The sequence below is a fragment of the Myxocyprinus asiaticus genome, chromosome 9, assembly GCF_019703515.2.
Source record: "Myxocyprinus asiaticus isolate MX2 ecotype Aquarium Trade chromosome 9, UBuf_Myxa_2, whole genome shotgun sequence".
NCBI classification, from domain to species: Eukaryota; Metazoa; Chordata; class Actinopteri; order Cypriniformes; family Catostomidae; genus Myxocyprinus; species Myxocyprinus asiaticus.
The window spans coordinates 15,148,397-15,169,949 of NC_059352.1; the positions used below are offsets into that span (position 1 = coordinate 15,148,397).

Consider the following 21,553-nt stretch of genomic DNA (forward strand, 5'->3'; position numbering starts at 1 on the left):
AGAACAGCAGTACTCAGACGCTTCACTCTTTGTATCACTCTGCTTTTGTTTGCAGCATTCTAAACTACAGTGTAAGAGCAGCGCAGATGTGTAAAAAGCTAGAAATTTGTCTTTTCATTTTCCCCTGTGACATTAAAGATTTTAGCCAGCAGGTGGCGACAAAAGACCATTTTTGAGTGTTATAAGTGAGTTGAACTGACGTTAATTTCAGTCAGCGCTGCTAGTCTGCAAGCGGTTTCTTTTAAGTCATCGCAATTGCCTCTAACTCCATGATCACTCGGATTACTACTAGACTACAAATGGGAAATACAGCTTCAGCATTAAGGCTTATCACAGCTGAGAGACACAACAGATGAAGTAATAACACATACTCAAGGTGCTTACCTACAGGAGTTTCTGCATTGGGAGCAGAATTCAGATATAAACAACATTCAACATGACGGAGAAACAAACCAGCTACCACGAAATACTCAGGAAGACACCGCATGGACAGCTATTTTTTACACAGAGATAATTATGTTCAGCAAGCTGACAAACACTAAAGATGAGGAATAGATTTAAACAGCTAAAGCTTTACTGTTCATCGCTGCTTGGGAGGTGCGACAGACGCAGGTAATCACTCAATTGCTCTCTCTCTCCCTTTCTCTCTCTCTCTCTCAAACACACACACACATCCTTGTTTCTACAATAACTTGTTAGAATCAGCCAAAGCTGCCGTTACTAGTTCTAAAATGATGTTTTTGAATTAGTAATGGAGGATTGGGCGCATCTTTTGAGCTAGAATGGCAGATCCTGATCCGTGGCGTAAGAGTTTTTCCATGCACAAATGTTTTTTTTTTTTTTGGTTTTTGTGACAGTCCTTAGTTTTTCCTCATTGTTTTATTTACTTGTTAATTGAACTGTTGTATATAAGCAATATCACACTTGCAGTTGTGCTGTATGGCCCTAAATCAGCAAACTGTGATTACCTACGGCACTCGGCCTGTGGCCGAATCACAGCCGTGCTGATGTAGGGCCATACAGCACTCTTGCTCATGTGATATTGCTTAAATACACGTATATATTGTAAAAATAATAATAATAATAATATACATATATATAATATATGTATGTATGTATGTATGTATGTATTTGTTTATGAATCTTTACAGATTTTATATAAAAAATTTCTCTAGGATATGTATACGGCTGATTGTTTTGTTATTCTACTTTATTGTACGATAATTATATTTCTTCAATGCTAAAAAGAAAATTAGTCTTCAACCAGTTCATCCACTTAAATATGCTTGATAGCATGATTGTTTTGCTGGTGGGTTGCAACTGTTTGTCATTCTCAAGAAAAGTATGAAATAAGGGTTGTGGCGCCCTCTTTTGGTGTGCATAATAACTTGGCATAATTATTTTGTGCAATCAGATGTTTATCTTGTTTAATGTCTACAATGACCTATTTCTACACTATATTCCATGTTTAAGTTTGCCAGTTCTATTATGACTTGCCTCTTCTATAAACACTTTCAGACTGTAAACAAATACTTTGATACTGATTTAAGAATATCTCAGATCCGAAGGTCTAAAGTCATTTACAATGACTGCAAAAGACAAAAAAAAACAAAACAAACAGAGACAGGGGGCCTTGGGTAGCTCATCGAGTACTGACTCTGACTACTAGCCCTGGAGTCACGAGTTTGAATCCTGGGCTTGTTGAGTGACTTCAGCCAGGTCTCCTAAGCAGCCAAATCGGCCGGTTGCTAGGGAGGGTAGAGTCACATGGGGTAACCTCCTCATAGTCGCGATTAGGGGTTCTCGTTCTCAATGGGGCACGTGGTAAGTTGTGCATGGAGTGCAGAGAGTAGCATGAGCCTCCATGTGCTGTGGCTCTCCGCGGTGTCATGCACAGCGAGCCACGTGATAAGATGCGCGGATTGACTGTCTCAGAAGCGGAGGCAACTGAGACTTGTCCTCCGCCACCCGGATTGAGGTGAGTAACTGCACCACCATGAGGACCTACTAAGAAGTGGGAATTGGGCATTCCAAATTGGGAGAAAAGGGGATAAATAAAACAACAACAAAAAAACAGATAAATAATTTTTGAACATTTTTTTCTTTCAATATTTATTGACAGGCCTGCTGTAATGCATAAAACTGTAAGCACAAAAATTGTTAAACCATTTTTTTTATTATTACTATTTCAACTGTCTAAAACATGGGGAACAATGTGAAAAAAATCATGCAAACCGCACAAGTTAGTATTCAATCAATTAAACAAGTGGGTTTCAAGAGGACTGTTATTAGAAATAGTCCTATCTTTCAAAAGCATGCTGCGACTTTTAACCTCCCAGGATTCATCTGGGAGAGTCGTGAAATAGATTTTCCCAGCGGTAGGATTGCACTTCTAAGTCCAGCTATCCAGTAGGGTGACTTGCATCTATATATCATACACACTTATACAAATACTGTATAATACAAAAGAACATCAAGTCTCCAGTAAACACCTCACCACTGCAAATTTAAACTGCTAATCTGATTATGCAGGGTCAATGCCATCACTTTGAATACTGTGCAGTACATGGTAAGGTACTAGGTTGTATTCAAGTTTATAATGCAGTATAATATCAAACCATAATGCAGCTGATGAATGCCTTTTTTTGGAGCCAAGGCCTGCACGGTCAAGGTTTACTTGTGGTCAAAGAATTGTGCGCTTTGGTTTTATTTTTATTGTTTATGTAGGAATGCCATTTAGGTTTGCAATTCCTCTGTGTCCATAAACCTTTATTGGAATCTGAGAGTTGAAGAGGTCAAGGTTTATAGGGGGCTTATCCATGCCCCTACAGACTGCCTCTCTCATGGCACAAATGAGGAAAGACCTGCCATCCCCCAGCCCTGACCTCCTTACTTGGAGCCACCAGGAAGCATCCTAAATTTTAGGAGCAATCCTGACTTAGACGGGGTCTTTTTAGACCCTTATTTTGATCTGAAAGTCCACTGTCTTCTTTCTTCCTTTTTAATTTGACCACCTACAAACAGAGGCAAACTTTTAAACAGCTTCAACTATTCAGAATACTCAGAACATAACAGTGGAGATAATATTAATGTTTTGTGGAAGAAAAGTAAACATGTAAGATAAAATAAGGGTGGAGTTGAACAGAATGTACTAGAACACTTTGCAATAAGTTTCTATTTTGTTAAAATATGTATAAATATACTGTTGCTCATTGTTCATGTTAGTTTATAAGTCATTAATATACAGTACATGTTAACTTTTAATGTGAAAAAATTATTAGTATATGTAGAAATTAACATAAGATTAATAAATGCTGAAAATGTATAGTTAAGTTTTAGTTCATGTTAACTATTTTACTAAATCACATTAACTTATACAACCTTATTGTAAAGTGTTACCGCAATTACTACTGTAATTAAACATACTGTAAAAGTTACATTTGTTAACCGGATTAATGTCAAAATGTAATTAAGCTTTACCCCAAGATTACGTCTGAGCCTCTCGACTGTATTAGTGTCACTGAATGGAGTTAGCTTGGCCGAGTACAACCAAGAGCATTGTTTATTCAAGTAAAGAATTTGGCTGCATTATGCAATTCCCTATGCTGCATTCCAGAAACTGCACCACAAGGGTCTTTGTCTCTTTTGAAAACGTTTCCATCTGGCCATTGTGATAGCGGGCATACCTTGGCATCATGTTCAGCAAACCTCTGGAACATGTTTGCATAGATCTTCTTATCACGCTCATGGTGCTCCCGAATCTTGCGCTGGCAGACGACGATCTGGCTCCGGGCGGCGCGGTTGAAGGAGTTGACTTGCAGAACTTGCCTGAAGTCTCCAAGGGCCAGGCTGAACTCGTTCCGCAATAGACGTGCTTCACCACGCCGATACAGAGCTTTCTCATTCTCTGGGTCCAGCTCCATCACCTAGCAACCAAAACCAGTGTTAAACAGTGAGAAAAAACATAGTATCTATCACTTTCAGCCACACTGAGTGTGTAGAGTGTGTTTTGCTGTCTGAAACTACCTTGTCGCAGTTCTCCACGGTTTGAGAGTACTCGCGCAAGCGCAGGTAGCAGAGGGCCAGATTTAGATGGGCTACTAAAAGGAGAGCCTGAATGGCTTGCAGCTGCTCCTTTCCTGCCCCGCACTCCATCTCTAACCAGGTCACGATCCGTTGGTACTGAATTACAGCATGGTTGTATCGTCCAGCCTGAACATACAGTATAAAGAGAGCTGTCAATCACCTCACTGTTACCATCAAAACAAGCAAAATCATATAATGGATTCCAGTAGATCAACTGGTGGAGCATAGCAGTAGCAAGGTCATGATTTTGATTAATTGGGAAAAGGCAAACTGATAAAATGTGTACTTTAAATTGCTTTGGACATAAGCGCTTGCGTAAATGGTAATATAATGCATTTGCATTCCAATTTAATGTCTACAAGATTAAATAGACTTCAATGGCTTAAATTCTCAACTAGAGTGTTTATTACAAACAAACAAAAAACCATCATAAGTCATATTTGTTTATTAATGTTAGTTCCAATTTATTAAAAACCCCAAAAGGCTTAAAATACAACATGCATGTCATTAATAAAAAAGGAACACAGTAGGCCAGGTTAGGTCATTGAATAATATTGTATGTAATGACAAAAGCAAGTGTAGGGGAAATACAGTCTACAAACCTTGAAATACTGGGTGCCTTTTTGTTTGACCAAAACAGCACGTTCAAGTTTCTCTTTAAGGTCCATTTCCCAGGATTCTTTGGCCTGCGGAAAAATAATAGAAATTGTCGAACACAAATGTTGGCTTGTGTTCAGGTTTTGCTGTCAATTGGCTATGACCATTAGAGGGCGCCCTTTCTGTATTCTGGGATTTTCTACTGTTTCAAATACGTATGTGTTTGAAATTTTTTTTTATTTAACTCGGCTAATCCCATTTATTCAACAAAAAATATAAACACTTTAATGTACTGGAATAATGGCTATTTTTTATCAACATCAAGATTTTAGTTTCAAATCCATTAATGTATAAAGGAAAGTGTTTAGGACTATCTTAGGTCCTGTTTTTTTGTTTGTTTTTTGTTTTTGTTTTTTTTTACCATTTGTAATCACCTTTTGCCTTAACTAGTTCATTATAAATCGTCTTGCGGTGTGACAGTTTTTTTAAAGTACAAATCTCTTAATTAATATAAGGTCAAAAAAAGCTGCACGCATATTAATAATAATAATAGAATTCAGAAATGCCATTTCATTTTTGTTTTAGATGAAGTATGGCATGTCACACCTTTCCAAAAGTATATCAACTATATATTTCTAAACAACACAAAAATGGAAGACCTCACCTTTTCAAAGTCTTTAAGTGTCACCTCATACAGCAGTTCTGCATTTGATTCGATGTCATATTCTGTCTTACCCTCTTTGCCATAACCATACCTGCAAGCATAACAAAGACTGAGTCAGAGAGAGAGAGAGAGAGTAACTCAAGGAAAAAGGAAAAACCATGTAAAATTATCATGAGCACATTTATGGTTGATGATTCATTTATGGCTCAGATATATATATATATGTGTGTGTGTGTGTGTGTGTGTGTGTGTGTGTGTGTGTTTGTGTAGATATTGGGCATGAAAATGTCTGATACGACTGAATTTGATGTGTTATTTTTTTCATGCATTTTGTACATTCAAGCAACAATCTTGATGTTTTGACATTGTCTGTTTTTATATTCACATAAATTAATAAAATATTTTCATGTGGAACACATTATAGCAAAACAGTATTAAACAGCAAATTAAACGTCCACAAGTAAGTAAAATGTTCTTAATGAATGCCAGTAGTAGAGTGGTATAGAACAGTTTTTAACTTAATAATTTAGGATATGAAATGCACTGTAAGATTAGTTTCTCCCTAAACCTAATCTAAGGCAAAATGGAGAGTATTTTATTTGGTTGCATACCACATTTACAGTAAGTTGGTAAGCAGGCACAGGTATAACAATTCAGAATACACAGCTAAATATTTAAACACCCCAGTTCCAAACAAATAACCAGAACCTCTTTCTAAAACCAAAAAAACTATGTAACACTGAACAAAAAGATTGTATTTGTTGACTACAGTTAACTACATGAGTAAACTAAATTAAACAATACTTTTAAAGCACTTTTTTTTTGTGTGTGATTAACATTTTTATTGATTTTTTGCAAAGCAAACAAAACAAACAAATCATATATACAATAAATTTACATTAACTCCCACTACTACCCCTCCCCAATCAAACCCGACCCCAAACGAACATCCCAGTGGTCTTGCCTATGTACACACTTATACAGAGAATAAAATAATAATAATAATGAATAAATACATTATTTATATATATATATATATATATATATATATGCATACACATACATGCACATATAATAAACATTCAGCTCTAAACTATTTTCCTACACAGACCTGACGGAAGATCGCTTTTACTCTGAAGTTCCCGGACAGATTGAGAATGGTCATTATGGATGACCGCAAAATATCTACATGCTCACATAAAGATGTCCTTTATAAAGTTGGACTGAGTAAGTCATGGTGTTTTTTTTTCTACACAGCCTCCGAGTGAATTTGACTCTTGAACATCTGAGGAACCGGGATGCCTATCTTACTCAATCTGTCCGGGACTTCAGAGTAAAAGCGATCTTCTGTCAGACCTGTTCCAGAGAACATCAAATATTTACCCCATTTCCCATTAAAAGAATCCCATATCCCCAACCTTTTACATATTACCTCTTCGAAGGCTGCCACCCTTCCCATCTCTTCGCACCACTCCCGAATTGAGGGTGCTCCCACCGACTTCCAACCCCTTAAACAATCTGCCTGCCTATCATCACACTGGTGAGGATCCAATCTTTTATGTATTTATTGCCTACGTTGATGAACGCCCCATCACCCAAGACACAGAGTCTGGGGCAAAACGAAATCTGAATGCCCAACACGTCACATACAAAACTCTGTACCTTCAACCAAAATTCCTGAATCTCAGCACACCACCAAAAAACATGGGCCGTGTCTCCATCCTCCAACTGGCAACGCCAGCAGGTGGGTGTGTCTTTAAGACCAAGCCTATACAGTCTAGAGGTGGTCCAATAGAATCTATGTAGAATCTTGAATTGTATAAGTTGCACCCTTGCATCTCTAGATGCAGTCTGGATGTTTTTTAGAATCCCAGCCCACACTCCATCCTCCAATATCACATTAAAATCTTTCTCCCATAGTCTCTTGATAGAAGTTAAAGCTCCGTCCCCCAGACTCTGAACCAGCAGGGAGTAATACACTGACGCCTCATGACCCTTTCCAAAAGCAGTAATCACCACTCCCAAAGTATCTGCCGCTTTAGGGGGGTGTATGCTACTCCCAAAAATAGAACAGAGCAGGTGGTGCAACTGTAAATACCTAAAAAACTGAGATCTGGGAATCCCAAAATGTTGAGCAAATTACGAAAGGATCTCAACGCTCCACTCTGATATAGGTCACCGAGTGTATTAATCCCCCTCGCAAACCCACTCTGACCAGCATAAGGGGGACTTATCAATACATAATTTTGGATTCAGCCATATGCTCGAGGCAGCATTCAGATAAACGTCCGAATTAAACAGGGTGCAACTTAGCTTCTCCGGTTAGTTTGATAGAAAGGCTTTGTAATGGCAAAATAGGGGAAAGGACTTCTAGTTCAATACGAAACCAGGGAGGGGCTCTCTCAGGTGAAAGCAACCAATGAGCCAAATGCCTGAGACCGAACGCATAATAATAAAACAAAATCTTGGGTAGGCCTAGCCCACCTTTGTCAATTTGCCTATGCAGCTTACTGAAATGTAACGTGAAACGTTACGTTTATCATTCCAAAAGAAGGACTTGAAATTGATCAAATTGCTTGAAATAAGAGAGGGGGACATCTACGGGGAGAGACTGTAGCAGGTAGTTGAATTTTGGAATACAATTCATTTTAATAACATTAACCTTCCCAATCATCGATAAATGTAATGAAGCCCACCTGCCCACATCGCTTGAAAATCTTTTTATTATAGAGTCAAAATTGACTCTAACTAAATCAGACAAATTTGCTGGGAATAAAATACCCAAATACTTGATGCCCTGTTTGGGCCACTGGAAGGCGCCCGGCTGGAAGGCCGCTACTGGACAGTACGCTGTCAGTGCCAAAGCTTCGGATTTAGCCTAACTGACTTTGTTTCCTGAGAATTTGGAAAAGGAATTAATAATTCTGTGGAGGCAAGGCATAGATCTAGTAGGGTCAGAGACAAATAATAAAATATCATCTGCGTAAAGCAGAAGCTTATGCACCATACATCAATCACCCCTGGAAAATCATCCTCCTTTCTTATCGCGGCTGGACAGAACAATAATGGGGAAAGAGGGCAACCCTGCCGAGTGCCCCTATTCAGAGTAAAATAATCTGAAATTAATCCATTTGTTTGTACCGCTGCTACAGGGTGTCTATAAAGTAAATTAATCCAGCCAATAAATGTACTCCCGAACCCATATATTTCCAAAATCTTAAAAAGATAATCCCATTCTACCATATCAAATGCCTTTTCGGCGTCAAATGAGATGGCAGCGATGATATCAATGAAATGCCTAATATTATCAGAAGAGCTATGAGCCCGGATAAACCCCACGTGATCTATATGTATAAGAGATGTCATAACTTAATCGGTTAGCCAAATTTTTGCCAAAATTTTTACATCTAGCTGGATCAGGGAAATTGGACGGTAACTTTTACACTTGCTTGGATCTTTGTCCTTTTTAAGAATCAGACTGATCCGGGCTTGTGTCATGGTTGGAGGAAGCTTTCCATTCTTTAATGATTCTATATATACTTCTGTATATAGTGGAGCCAATTCTGTAGCATAAGATCTAAAAAATTCAGCAGCAAAACCATGTGGCCCCAGAGCCTTGCCTGTAGGTAAGGCCTTAATTACCTTGTCAAGCTCCTCCAAGGTTATCTTAGAATCCAGATAATTTTTTTGCTCAGTCGTCAATTTAGGGAGTTCTAATGGTTCCACAAATTTTCTAATATCTTCATCAGTAGACGAAGACATGGAACTACTGAGATCGAGATAGAATTCTTTTAAGGCATTATTAATATCAATGGCCGAGGTGAAAATTTCACCACCAGCAGATTTCACTGAGGGAATGGTAGAAAAAGACTCTCTCTGCTTTATATATCTAGCCAAAAGCTTCCCTGCTTTGTCCCCTGACTCAAAGTATGACTGTCTTGCTGTCTGAATAGCCAAAACTCCACTTTCCGTGACAAAAAAGTATTATATCTGTATTTTAATCGGGTCAGTTCTCTGAAGCCATCAGACGACATTCTGCGCTTCAGCAGACCAACTGTTCCTCAGTATCCTCTGTGGGCATGGCTTGGGAGGCACTTTTAATATTCCTTTCCAACTCCACGAGTTCTCGTGCTTTGGATTTTTTGGTGAATGAGGCATACTGAATGATCCGACCCCTAAGAACCACCTTAAGTGTCTCCCAAGCCATGCCCACAGAGGATATTGAGGGACAGTTGGTCTCCATATAAACATTGATTTCAGTCTTTAACATTTGTTGGAAATCAGGATTTTGCAAAAGGGATACATTAAAGCGCCAACTATATGATTTCTTTTTCTCTATATGTGGCAACACCTCTAAACTCACCAGGGCTTGATCTGAGAATAAAATGTTTCCAATTGAGCAATCAACAACAGATGAAATGGGGAACTGATGAAAAAAATTTATAGTCCCTACCAGATGGGTTCAAAAGTCCCCAAATATCTGCAAGACCAAAATTTTTACACATCCTGTGAAGCATCACTGTTGCTCTAGGGGGCTTACACACTTTTGCTTCACTATGATCAAGGACTGAGTCCATCAAAAGATTAAAGTCTCCACCCAATTTTATATCATGAGGGGTGCCAGCGGCTTGCAACATCCCTTCAAGATCTATAAAAAAGCCCTGATCATCAGCATTAGGTGCGTAAATATTAGCCAAAATCAACCTTTGCCCCTGAATTTCTCCTAAAACAATAATGATTCTCCCTAATTTATCTTTAATCTGTTTAAGAAAGTTGAATTGTAGATGTTTATTTATCACTATAATGACTCCCTTGCTCTTACTTGAGCCAGCACTAAAGAAAACATGTCCACCCCATATCTTCCAAAATTTTTCCGCTTCATGTGAAGAAAGATGCATTTTTTGAAGAAACAGTATATCATATTTCTTATGTTTAAGAAAAGAAATAACCTATCTTAATTTTATGGGGTGTCCCAACCCATTCACACTCCATGTGGAGAGAGATAACCTACTCATAATAACATTTGACATTTTGATATAAAAGAAAAAATAAACTGTGTGTCAAAAATAAGATTATACAGGCCACATTCCCCATTAGTGCAACAATAAAACCCAGAACAAAACAAACAGAAAAAATAAAAACATGCGCATTAACCCCACGCAGGACAGCGCCGACCGGCGTCAATCCCTCTAAACTCAAACAGTCCATGTACGCATACGAGAACCCCCGTGACAACTTTGCCATCAGATTTCTCAAGTCCTGTGCTTCTGCACAAATTTTGTGAGGCAAAATTACATAACAGAAAATACTTTGTAAAACAGCCCCCAGCCAACAGGCAGAATAAACACAAAGAACTTGTGGATTCATTCACAAAACTGTCTCGAAGGTGTGTTCCTCCACAAAACAACTTCCAGCTGATATAAAGCTGTTCAGTTTCCTCGGACAGACAAACAGTGAGCCGGCTGTTATGAGTGCAGCAGATGACGTAATCATTCTAATGTCCCTTAAAAATATTCCACAAAAACAAACTCCAGCCAACAGGAGGCGCAAGCACAAAGAACGAACAGATTCATCCACAACTGTCCCGTGTTATTCCACAAAACAAGCTCCAGCCTCTAGGTGGAACCAGCACAAAAAGTAACAAAATAGGCATCCCTGTTCCTCGGATGATCAAGAGTCAAATTCACTCGGAGGCCACGTAGGAAAAAAAACACCATGACTTACTCAGTCCGACTTTATAAAGGACGTGCTTTATGTGAGCATGTAGATATGTTGCGGTCATCCATAGTGACCATTCTCAATCTGTCCGGGAACTTCAGAGTAAAAGCGATCTTCCGTCAGTGCAAAGGTTTCTTGAAGGAGTCATGCCACAAAACAAACTCTAGCCGCTAGGCAGAGCCAACGCAAAAAGACAGTCGAGTCACTTAACAGCGAGTCAGTCCACTCACATAAGAAACGCCCAATGGTTTTATTGCCCATAGTTTCTACGTAGGCCAGTGCCTTTTGGGGGCATAAAAATACTTTGCTGCCATCCTTGGTGTCTATTCTCAGTTTTGCCGGAAACATCTTCCGGCAAGCGATCTTCCGTTGATGTGTTTCTTACATTCCTTGAACCGATCGCGTTTCTCTCTTGTTGAATTCACAAAGTCCAGGAACAAGAAAATATTGTGATTCTTCCAAGAAAGCTTTCCTTTGCTCCTCGCCTGGCACAACACAAGACCTTTATCGGATGATCTCAGAAATTTGGTCAGAATTGATCGGGGCCTGTCTCCCTCAGCAGATCTGCGAGCCAGGACTCTGTGAGCTCACTCGATTTCCAGCTTATGGCCTGTTATGTCAAGCAGACTCAGGAAGAGCTCGTCTAGGAATTTCACCATATCTCTGCCTTCTTCTTGCTCAGGAATTCCAACAATCTGTATGTTATTCCTTCGGCTCATATTTTCAAGATATTCCAGTTTATCAAAAATGTGTTGCAGGTCTATTTTGGGTGTGGGCGGATTAGCGGATAATTCCCTTTCCGATGATTCCAAATAATCGATTCGTCACTCTTGTAACCAACTCAGAGAATTTTGTTTCCATCGCCGTAATCGATCGACGTATTACAGTGAGATCCTCCAAGTCAGCAACAGCCTTCGTCAGCATCACCGAGATGCTGGACAGTTGACGCTGAATTTCTTCTCCAGACGTGCCGTCCAAATCGAGTCCCTGGCTCGCAGGCCCGTCAGAGGTTTCAGCTAGAGCACGTAAGTGTCTTTTAATGTCTCCAGAGTCTGAGGATTTTGACTTCTTTGCCATGTTTACCTCAAAGAGCAAATATGTAACTGGGTGTATCAGATCTCACCGGATTATAACATGAAAATAATTTAAAAACTAGAAAAGTGCACAGAGCTTATCGCTCACACGTCTGCCTCTCGCATGGCGTCACGTGACCTCCTTTAAAGCACTTAAACATTAACCATGATTAATAAAAGATGTTAAAAACATTGTAATGCATTTACTTATGTTAACAAATAGAACCTTCTTGTAAAGTGTTACCAATATTATTTACTGGATATCTATATATAAAATTAGTTTTTAAATAAAAAATCTGAACAGAATAGCTCAACTTACTTGGGTTTTAGGTATAATAAACAGCATTCCCCCTTTTGCATTTTCTCCATGGCCCTGTCCACTCCTAAAGGAACACCCTCATCCTCTGATTCACCCACCACAAAGGTGATATCTCGAGACTCAAATAAACGACCTCCACACCACCCCTTCAAGTGTACTGGTGAATTGACACCAAACAGCATTGTAATCCAAATTAATATTGCATAATATTGCAAACACATTGTCTATAGAAATAACAACTGTACTGTAAAAACGTAAAATTATTTGACTTACCATTGACTGTGGCCCCTTCATTCGGATTGTTATAGCCTTCACCTTTGACCTTTATTCTCCTAATGATTCCGCCATCTTCTGTAAGCTCCTCCCCTCTGAAGCTCAACAGCTCAATCTAATTGTGGGAGGGGGGATATGTGCACTTTTAAGCATAACAGGCTCACACCAAAAGAGGCTTTTCATGTTCTTTTTCTAACATTGTCCTACAGAGAGATATATATAACAATGGATTCTCTAATAAGTTGTCTAAGAACATATTTGTAACAAAGTTCAATGGAAAGGAGGAGGTGAGAACCAGCTTGACAATATAAATAATCTTTTAATAAAACAAAAAGACACAAACATAAACACATGCAGGGCAGCTGCCCGTAACACTCTCTCTCTCTCGAACTGCCGCCTCCGGTTGCCTTTATCCCTCTCGAGGGCTTGATTAGCCTGATTAGGCGCCAGGTGTGCAGCATCACGATCCGGCCCCGCCCTCCTCCCTGCCACAATATTATTTCACACGATTTATCTAAGACAGCTTTGGTTATTTATGTGCTTGTTGTACCTACCTCAAACACAAGAGTGGCATTGGGAGGAACCTTAGGGGGGCTACCAGATGAACCATATGCATATTCAGGCTTACAGAGTAGCAAGCACACTTCTCCTTTCTGCATGGAACAAATGCCAATGTCCCACGCTTTTATCACCTGACCTGTGTGAATCAGCCAGACAATCATTTATGAATATTCAAAACTTAAACATCATACTTTTGTACCCTATTTTTTTTTTTTTTTTTTTTTTTTTTTGCTAGTACAAAATGAAACTTTCTAAGAATATTTCCTGTAAATGCTGAAAAATACTGGGCTCTGTAGGTCCACACAATGCAAGTGAATGGTGACCAGACCCCTGAAAAATCACATAAAGGCCACATAAAAGTAATCCTTAAGACTCCAGTGGTTAAATCCATGTCTTCAGAAGCAATATGATAAGTGTGGGTGAGAAACAGATCAATATTTAAGTCCTTTTTAACTATAAATCTCCACATTCATATTCTGAAAATGAAAGTGAAAAATGGAGATTTGTAGTAAAAAAGGATTGAAACATTGATCTGTTTCTCGCACAAAGTAATTGCATCACTGCAGAAGACATACACTGCCTGGCCAAAAAAAAGTTGCATACTCGAATATTTCATTGGACCCCCTTTAGCTTTGATTACGGCGTGCATTCATCGTGGAATTGTTTCGACAACCTTATGCAACGTCACAACATTTATTTCTGTCTAGAGTTTGATTAATTTTTGGCTGAGATCTTGTATTGATGATAGGAGAGTCGAACCACTCCGTAAAGTCTTCTCCAGCACATCCCAAAGACTTTCAGTGGGGTTAAGGTCAGGACTCTGTGGTGGCCAATTCATGTGTGAAAATGATTCCTCATGCTCCCTGAACCACTCTTTCACAATTTGAGCCCGATGCATCTTGGCATTGTCATCCTAGAATATGCCTGTGCCTTCAGGGAAGAAAAAACCCATTGAGGGATAACCTGGTCATTCAGTACATTCAGGTAGTCAGCTGACTTCAATTTATTGCTGCATAACGCTGCTGAGCCTAGACCTGACCAACTGAAGCAACCCCAGATCATAACACTGCCTCCAGAGGCTTGTACAGTGGGCACTTTGCATGACAGGTGCATCGACTCATGCAATCCAATTAGCCTCACTAACAAGTGGCTTTCTTGTGACCACACAGCTGTTTAGTCCCAATACTGTAAATTCTCGTCGCATTGTGCGTGTAAAAATGCTCTTACTTTCACTATTAATCATAGCTGTGAGTTCTACTGTCAATTTTTTACAATGTGACTTCACCAAGTGTTTTAGTCATTTCCAATCACTATCCTTCCAGTTTTTAATAATGTGTTGGACAGTTCTTAACCCAATTCCAGTGATTTCAGCAATCTCCTTAGTTGTTTTCTTTGCTTGATGCAGGCCAATAATTTGCCCCTTCTGAAACACAGTGACGCCTTTTCCACAACCATGGGATACGTCTTCCGGCATGGTTGTTTAAGAAATGAGAAGCTACACACTGCATCAGTTAGGTTTAAAAGAATTGTTGCCAGCTGAAACATATTAATCACTGCAATAATGATCCAATCATAGGCTCTTAAGTATCTGCTTATTTAAATCCAAACAGGGACTTTATTTTGGCCAGGCAGTGTATACTACCAGAGTAGTATGGATTAGTTTTATGCTGTCTTTATGTGATTTTTGAAGCTTGAAAGGTCTGTTCACCATTCACTTGCCTTGTATGGACCAACAGAGCTGAGATATTCTTCTAAAAATATTCAAAGTCATACACATCTTTGATGACATGAAAGTGAGTAAATGTGAGAGAATTTTCATTTTTAACTGGACTATCCCTTTAAACTTACCTTAAGGAGCTAATTCTACCTGATCAAACCCATAAAAGTTTGTTTTACTGATGTACAATGTATTACGGCTGATTCATTAATACATTATATTTTGACTTGAACAAAACCCAGTAAATGTAGATGCTACCACTTGGTTTTTTAGGTTAACTTTTTTTTCAGTGTGTCCACCTTTTTCCTGAACTCAAAAGTGTTCCACGATTCTGTCAGGTTACCTACACTCTTGTTGAGTTTTTATTTAATGTTGGGATCCTGTCACCTGTCTTTTTGTTTTGTTTTGGTCTTGTGTGTGTTTTTCTCCCCATGTGCTCTCTGTTTCTTGTGTTTACCCCTGCCCTTCCCATTTACAGTGTTATTGGTTTGTTCATTGGTTCATTAGTATCACCTGCCTTCCTTGTTTGCCCTAAGAACCGTGGAAAGTTACATTGAATAAATAAACTAGTTTGAGTTGTTAATACAGCCAACAACTGCACAAGTTGAGCCTGAACTCATGTTTATTCCAACTAACACTTAAAATGGAAGTTCTCTTTCTGAAATGCTCGTATTGTTAGTTTTTACATTGCCTCTTATGGAGACCAGAACCAGAAAACAGCCCAGCGGCAATGAAAATCATTATATCGGTGCTCAGTAGTTGGACAGGGAGACTGTTCATATTCTATTCATTTTCTAAGAGGTTTTCAATTTTTGTAACCTTGTGAACAAAACATGTGTAAATGCAGGTTAAAGCCCTGATTTCTGTGATTTTTAGCGAGACATTTTACAGATATTGGATGTGCCCAAAACTAGCTACTTTTCAGGCTAGGTTAGTTCTATGTTAGATAATAGATCCATTCTAAAGATCCATTTATAATACTGTGTGAGATAGCATGTTATTATAAAGATATGTTTGCAAAATTAAATAATTTGCTTTTATATTTTCACTTTACTAAAGCCAAAATAAATGTAAATATTATCTTAAATATATTTACTTTGTATTAAAGTCCCCTTGAAGTGCCTTGACGAGTGCAGTTCGAAACAGGAACTGTGGGCGGGACATGCCGAACGACTCGAAAAATAGCCAATAGGCTTTAGTTTACTGTCAGACATACATACTGTACCCCTTTTCAACATGCTGCTTATTTCAGAGCCACTTACCAGGGAAACTTGAGAAGCAATCTCAGTACCGGCCAGCTTTTACAGAGACTTGAGAATCGAATGGCGATTTAACAAACAACATTAATCCATAACCAGCCCACAAACATACACAGAACACTGCGGCCTTTGCTTACGACGAGGCTGAAGCCATTGTGCAAGTCCAATACAGATGAATGAGTAACAAGTGAGTAAAAGATAATATATCCATTTTTTGATCACAATACGGTTTTCTAGTTGACGCATCTCGTTTATAAGTGATCTTTCCTATGCCCAATTCCCTTCGAAGACAATTACCCTCACCTGTGAGAGCTTCAGATGGCTGAAAGGTAATAACAGTCAGAACTCACTTTTTAAGCAATTCTTTTTGAAAATTCTGTTTGCTATGACCCTACAGCATGGATTGTGCTCCCTTCGAAGTGCCCTGCGAAGGCATGATCAGTGCCAGTTAGAACACAGCCAGACACCCTCAGTTTTAGGGCGAGGGTGCTTTCTCGTTCTAGACAGCATTTGATTGAATAAGATTTCTTATCCTCTATGTGACGTCATTGCTGTTCCTGAGTGCTCATATCTTCTGAAAACAAATTTTGTCAATGTTTAGAAGTACACTGGCATATAGATGACCTTAAAACTAATAGATATGGACTAAAAGCAGCAAAAAAATTATTTTAATTTCACAGGGTCTTTAAAGGAATAGTTCACCCAAAAATGAAATCTTGCTGATAATTTACTCACCCTCAGGCCATCCAAGATGTATCTGAGTTTCTTTCTTCATCAAAACAGAATTTAAGACTTTTAGGATTTCATTTCAGGCCACCTCCTCTAAACAATGCAAATGAATGTCCTCCATTTTTTGACGGTCCAAAATGCATATTTAGAGTGCATCAAAATAATCCACACGACTCCAGTAGACAAATAAAGTTCCTCTGAATGCAAACGATTGATTATTTTGAGAAACAAAACAAAACTTTTATATTTTTTAACTACAAATGTTCACTTCCATACATCTCTGTGATGTGTTCTCATGAGAGGAATGACGTAAACTCGTTGGTAAGGTCACACGTCACGTGGAGGGGGAGTCAGGAAGCACGTCATTGTTGGATTATTTTGATCCACCCTAAATATGCATTTTGGACTGTCGAAAAATGGAGGACATTCACTTGCGTTGTTTAGAGGAGGAGGCCTGAAATTAAATCCTAAAAGTCTTAAATTCTGTTTTGATGAAGAAAGAAACTCAGATACATCTTGGATAGCCTGAGGGTGAGTAAATTATCAGCTAATTTTCATTTTTGGGTGAACTATTCCTTTAAGTTGACAGTGTATCTTTTTTCTACCCATTTTTAATGCAATAGTTCATGTATAAACTTTTCATAAATTAAAACATTTTAAATTCAATTGACATTTATCTGCTGTCCCTAGAGATCAGAATACAACAGTAATAATGTCAAATTCTGTATATGTTTCCTTTTTTTTTTTTTGCATTTTAACACCCATTTTCTTTAAAAATTTTTATTTTCTGCAGACCCCCTTGCAACCCCTTGCCACCCCACTTTGAAAACTCCTTTAGTTAACTTATCTAGTAGTTCTCAGTGATTTGTGCCTATAATGCTTTTTTTTTTTTTAACAAACAACTAATGTGACACTGTAGTAACACTATTCGCAGAAAGTCCCACTGAAGAAAAAACTTTGTGGCTTATCTCTGTTACTGTAATAGTGTGTATTAATACATTTATTAATGCAAAATGTTTCCAGTAGAAGAAAAATGCAAAACAGATGATAGGGAAGGCACCTTTAATCTGAACAACAACAGAGTGTACTTGGCAATTATACCAGTTATTAAGTGGTAACAACACGCATCATTAAACAGGAATTTCAGTCATTCTCTTTTTCTAAGAAAGTGTTTGTTGTGGGGAAATGTAAAAAAAACTGAGACTTAAACGACAGGCTGAATGACAGCTCCAATTTACAGATACATCTGACAGGGAACTAATATCAGGGAAAAACATGTTAATTATTTGGATATACTACCTAAACACACATAAGAGTAATAGGTTTTCATATTTAGTTTTTGTTACCACAAGAATCATCTGCATGCATTTGATCCTTTTTATGAGAATTTCATGTTTTGTCTTTCTGAATCCCATTTGTTTATTTTGCTACCAACATCTATAATTTTGTATATAAAAAATTAAGTCTATGGAATCTCTTACCTTTGCCCACATTAAAAACAAAAGGTTCCTTGCGGTCAAAACTGGAGTCAAACGTCTTCCCATTGAGGAGTTTGCCTGTGTAATGGACACACACCTTGTCTCCAATCATCGGCATTTCACCCTCTACACCATGTTGTTTCACAATCTTTAGAGAAGTATTGGAGAAAAAGTTAACAGTCCATCCTTGAGAGACCTCATATTTATTTAAATTTAATTCAATCCAAATCATTCCGAAGCTGAAACAGTCTAAACAAATATCACTGATTCATATCAGGATTTCACAAAAGGCTTGTAGACTCTTAACAGCCCACTTTTGAAAATGTTAGTTAATAAAAATTAAATTGTTAATTGTTAGTTCATAGTGCATTCATTAATTTTTATTTATAAAATGTATTACTATATGCTGAAATTAACATTAACCAAGATTATTAAATGCTGTAAAATTATTGTTATATCATGTTAACTAATGTTAACTAATGGAACCTTATTGTAAAGTGTTACCACTTTGTAATTGGTTGTATATTGCATTTAACATCAAATGAACATATCATTAATGGAGGAGAAATGTAAAATAACAGCTGTTATATAAAGTGAGTTGTGCCTGGATTACCTTACATACTCCCCGGTCACTATTTGGAGTGACATCAGTGCCCTTGGAGGTAAAGACTGCAGTTGGACACTGGTTAGTGGAAAAAATATCCTCTAAAGATGACATCTCATCACTCGCACACACCAGTGTTCCCCTAAAAAACAAACACAGTATTTGACTATGACTTTTTCAACTATAAACAAATGTCATAATGCATTGCTATCAAAAGACAAATTTAAATGTACAATATACATTCAGATTTCTACATATTTGGGAAGTATTCTCAAAAAGGCAAGGTTAAAATATTGTATGACTTTACATGTAAAAACATTTTGCAATGCTTCTGTTGTCATTCTGATTTGTTTTTGTTTTATATCAAACCTAAGCTAAGCTAAAATTCATACCAATATGTGTACGTGTGTTTGTGTGTTTTGACATCTTTCACTAGATTGGCTTCATTGTTTTTATCTACCAAGAAAAAATGTAAATCGGTTCCTGTACATATGTGTGTATACAGAATTAATGTGTATTTGTGTGTGCGTGTAGAGTTTGGTGGTATGTGTATTTGAGTGCACACTACAGCTTGTGAACGCATGCAGAAGAACACTGTGTTCTTTTTATTCACAGTTCCTGGCACATGTTCAGATTCTGGAAAAGGATGTCTTGTGAGATTTATGTCAGTAAACCTGGTAAAAAAAGACACAGGAACGAAACAACGGAGAAGGGAACATTAGTCCGGTCTACTCTACTTCATGCGGCGAGATACTACAATGACTCAAGGCTCTCAATAAATACCTTAATTTTTATCTGTACACACACACTGAAGGTTACAGAAGCAATTAACTGTCAAAGGAAAATCCCAATGCATAAGAGCAGATATTGCAGCACATACATACATAAAGACTACAAAAGACCCTATAAATAGGATTATGGTTTCTCGGACTTCACTTGAAAGCAGTGCGGTCTTTGCCAAATAGATATTGTATTGGAATGTTTGCAAGAGGTGGCCAAAAGGGCTAATAGGGGAGACCTGGGCTAGTCACAAGGGTTTCATCTCAGTAAGGTTTTGAGTGTTTTTGAGGTCTCCGAAGTCACATTACACAAATGTGTTTCTCTAGCAGTGCTTTTGTACATTAGCTTCAAAACCATCAAGTCTATCCTCAAAACTAAAATTCCTATATCATCATATTTTTGCAACAGCTGTTGTGTAAACAAGTGATCACAATAAAACTACAATGGCATACATTCAGGCAAGGGTCAATTATAAGATTAAGGCAGATTTTGGCAAAGGTTGAACTGTGTTCTCAGAACAAGGGTATTTTTCTTAAATGTCAGGTTGGGGCAACGTTCTAAATGTATTAAAGTTGAAGTAAGTAATTTCTGTGACACTAGCGCCACCAAAAGGGATTGCAAACACAGGAATTTATAGTGCTACAGAGACACAGTGTTTGCAGTTTTTGAGAAAATTAAGATATGCATGGCTTATAGTTGTCTCTGCATATTAAACTGGGATAGAAGAAAGTATTTTAACACCAAAAAGTTACATACTTCAGCTTTAATTACAATATTTGTTGGACAAGAAAATGGCTTGATATTTTTGTATGATTCCTTTCAAAAAAAAATTGTTTCATCAGTTGTTTTGTGTTTGACAATTGTTTTACAGTTAAAATTTCATTTTAAACCCTTGGCTGTTTAATGGCAGGTTCCATTGCAACAACTTACGTCATATAGTGGGGTATATTTTCACAAAAGATCAACGTGTGAGGAGGAGGGCGTGGCCGGGCCATAAGGATGGATGCGCTGAATCATCTCAATCAGCCCGGAGAGGGATAAAGAGGAGCCGGAGACGCCAGTTCGAGAGAGAGAGAGACGTATGGATCTGTGTGTGTGTTTATGTTTGGTTATGCTGAAAAGCACTTTTATGTTAATGAAAAGTCATTTTGGTTGTTAACCCGGTACCCGCTTCCTCCTTTATGATGAACAAGAGACCTGTCTGCCACAGTGGTGCCGAAACCCTGGATTGGAGGAAGACGTGCTGTCAGAGAGCCCTCGCTGCTGGCTCAAGAACGAGATGCAGAGGATACATGATCCAGTGGTACTGGAGCAGTTTGCCAGGAGGCAGACGGCAGCGGGCTCCTCCACCTCCTGGCGAACCACTCCAGTACCACCGGATCATGTATCCTTGGCGTCGCGTTCTTGAGCCAGTAGAGAGGACTCTCTGACGGCACGTCTTCCTCCAATCCCGGATTTCGGCACCACTGTGGCAGACAGGTCTCTTGCTCATCGGAAAGGAGGAGGCGGGAACCGGATGAACAACCAAAAAGACTTTTCATTAACACGAAGGCTTTTAATCAGACACAACACAAACACTGACGCACACACACAACTCTGCATGCATCTCTCTCTCTCCCTCTCTCTCTCTCTCTCTTGAAATTGTGCCTCCGGGTCCTCTTTATCCCTCTCCCGGCTGATTGGGATGATTCAGCG

The 21,553-nt window shown here is 38.4% G+C and overlaps 1 protein-coding gene and 1 pseudogene across 3 annotated transcripts in view; both read right to left on the reverse strand.

The window, feature by feature from the left end:
* The window catches only part of LOC127446102 (sodium- and chloride-dependent GABA transporter 2-like), a 498,776-nt pseudogene that overhangs the window by 45,366 nt on the left and 431,857 nt on the right, over positions 1-21,553 (reverse strand).
* The window catches only part of LOC127446097 (peptidyl-prolyl cis-trans isomerase FKBP5-like), a 41,325-nt gene that overhangs the window by 16,082 nt on the left and 3,690 nt on the right, over positions 1-21,553 (reverse strand). For 2 of the 3 annotated variants that reach the window (XR_007898144.1, XM_051706758.1), the window contains exons 2-10: positions 19,088-19,220; positions 18,478-18,622; positions 13,285-13,427; positions 12,731-12,845; positions 12,458-12,614; positions 5,348-5,438; positions 4,689-4,772; positions 4,027-4,212; positions 3,687-3,926 (exon numbers count right to left, since the gene is read on the reverse strand). Coding sequence is in view for 2 of the 3 variants with exons in the window: in XM_051706758.1 (XP_051562718.1) it covers positions 3,687-3,926; positions 4,027-4,212; positions 4,689-4,772; positions 5,348-5,438; positions 12,458-12,614; positions 12,731-12,845; positions 13,285-13,427; positions 18,478-18,622; positions 19,088-19,220 (1,294 nt within the window). In the remaining variant the exon portion in view is untranslated. Of the gene's footprint in view, positions 1-2,157; positions 3,015-3,686; positions 3,927-4,026; positions 4,213-4,688; positions 4,773-5,347; positions 5,439-12,457; positions 12,615-12,730; positions 12,846-13,284; positions 13,428-18,477; positions 18,623-19,087; positions 19,221-21,553 lie in introns of those variants that run through there. The other variant, XM_051706757.1, reaches the window with a different exon arrangement.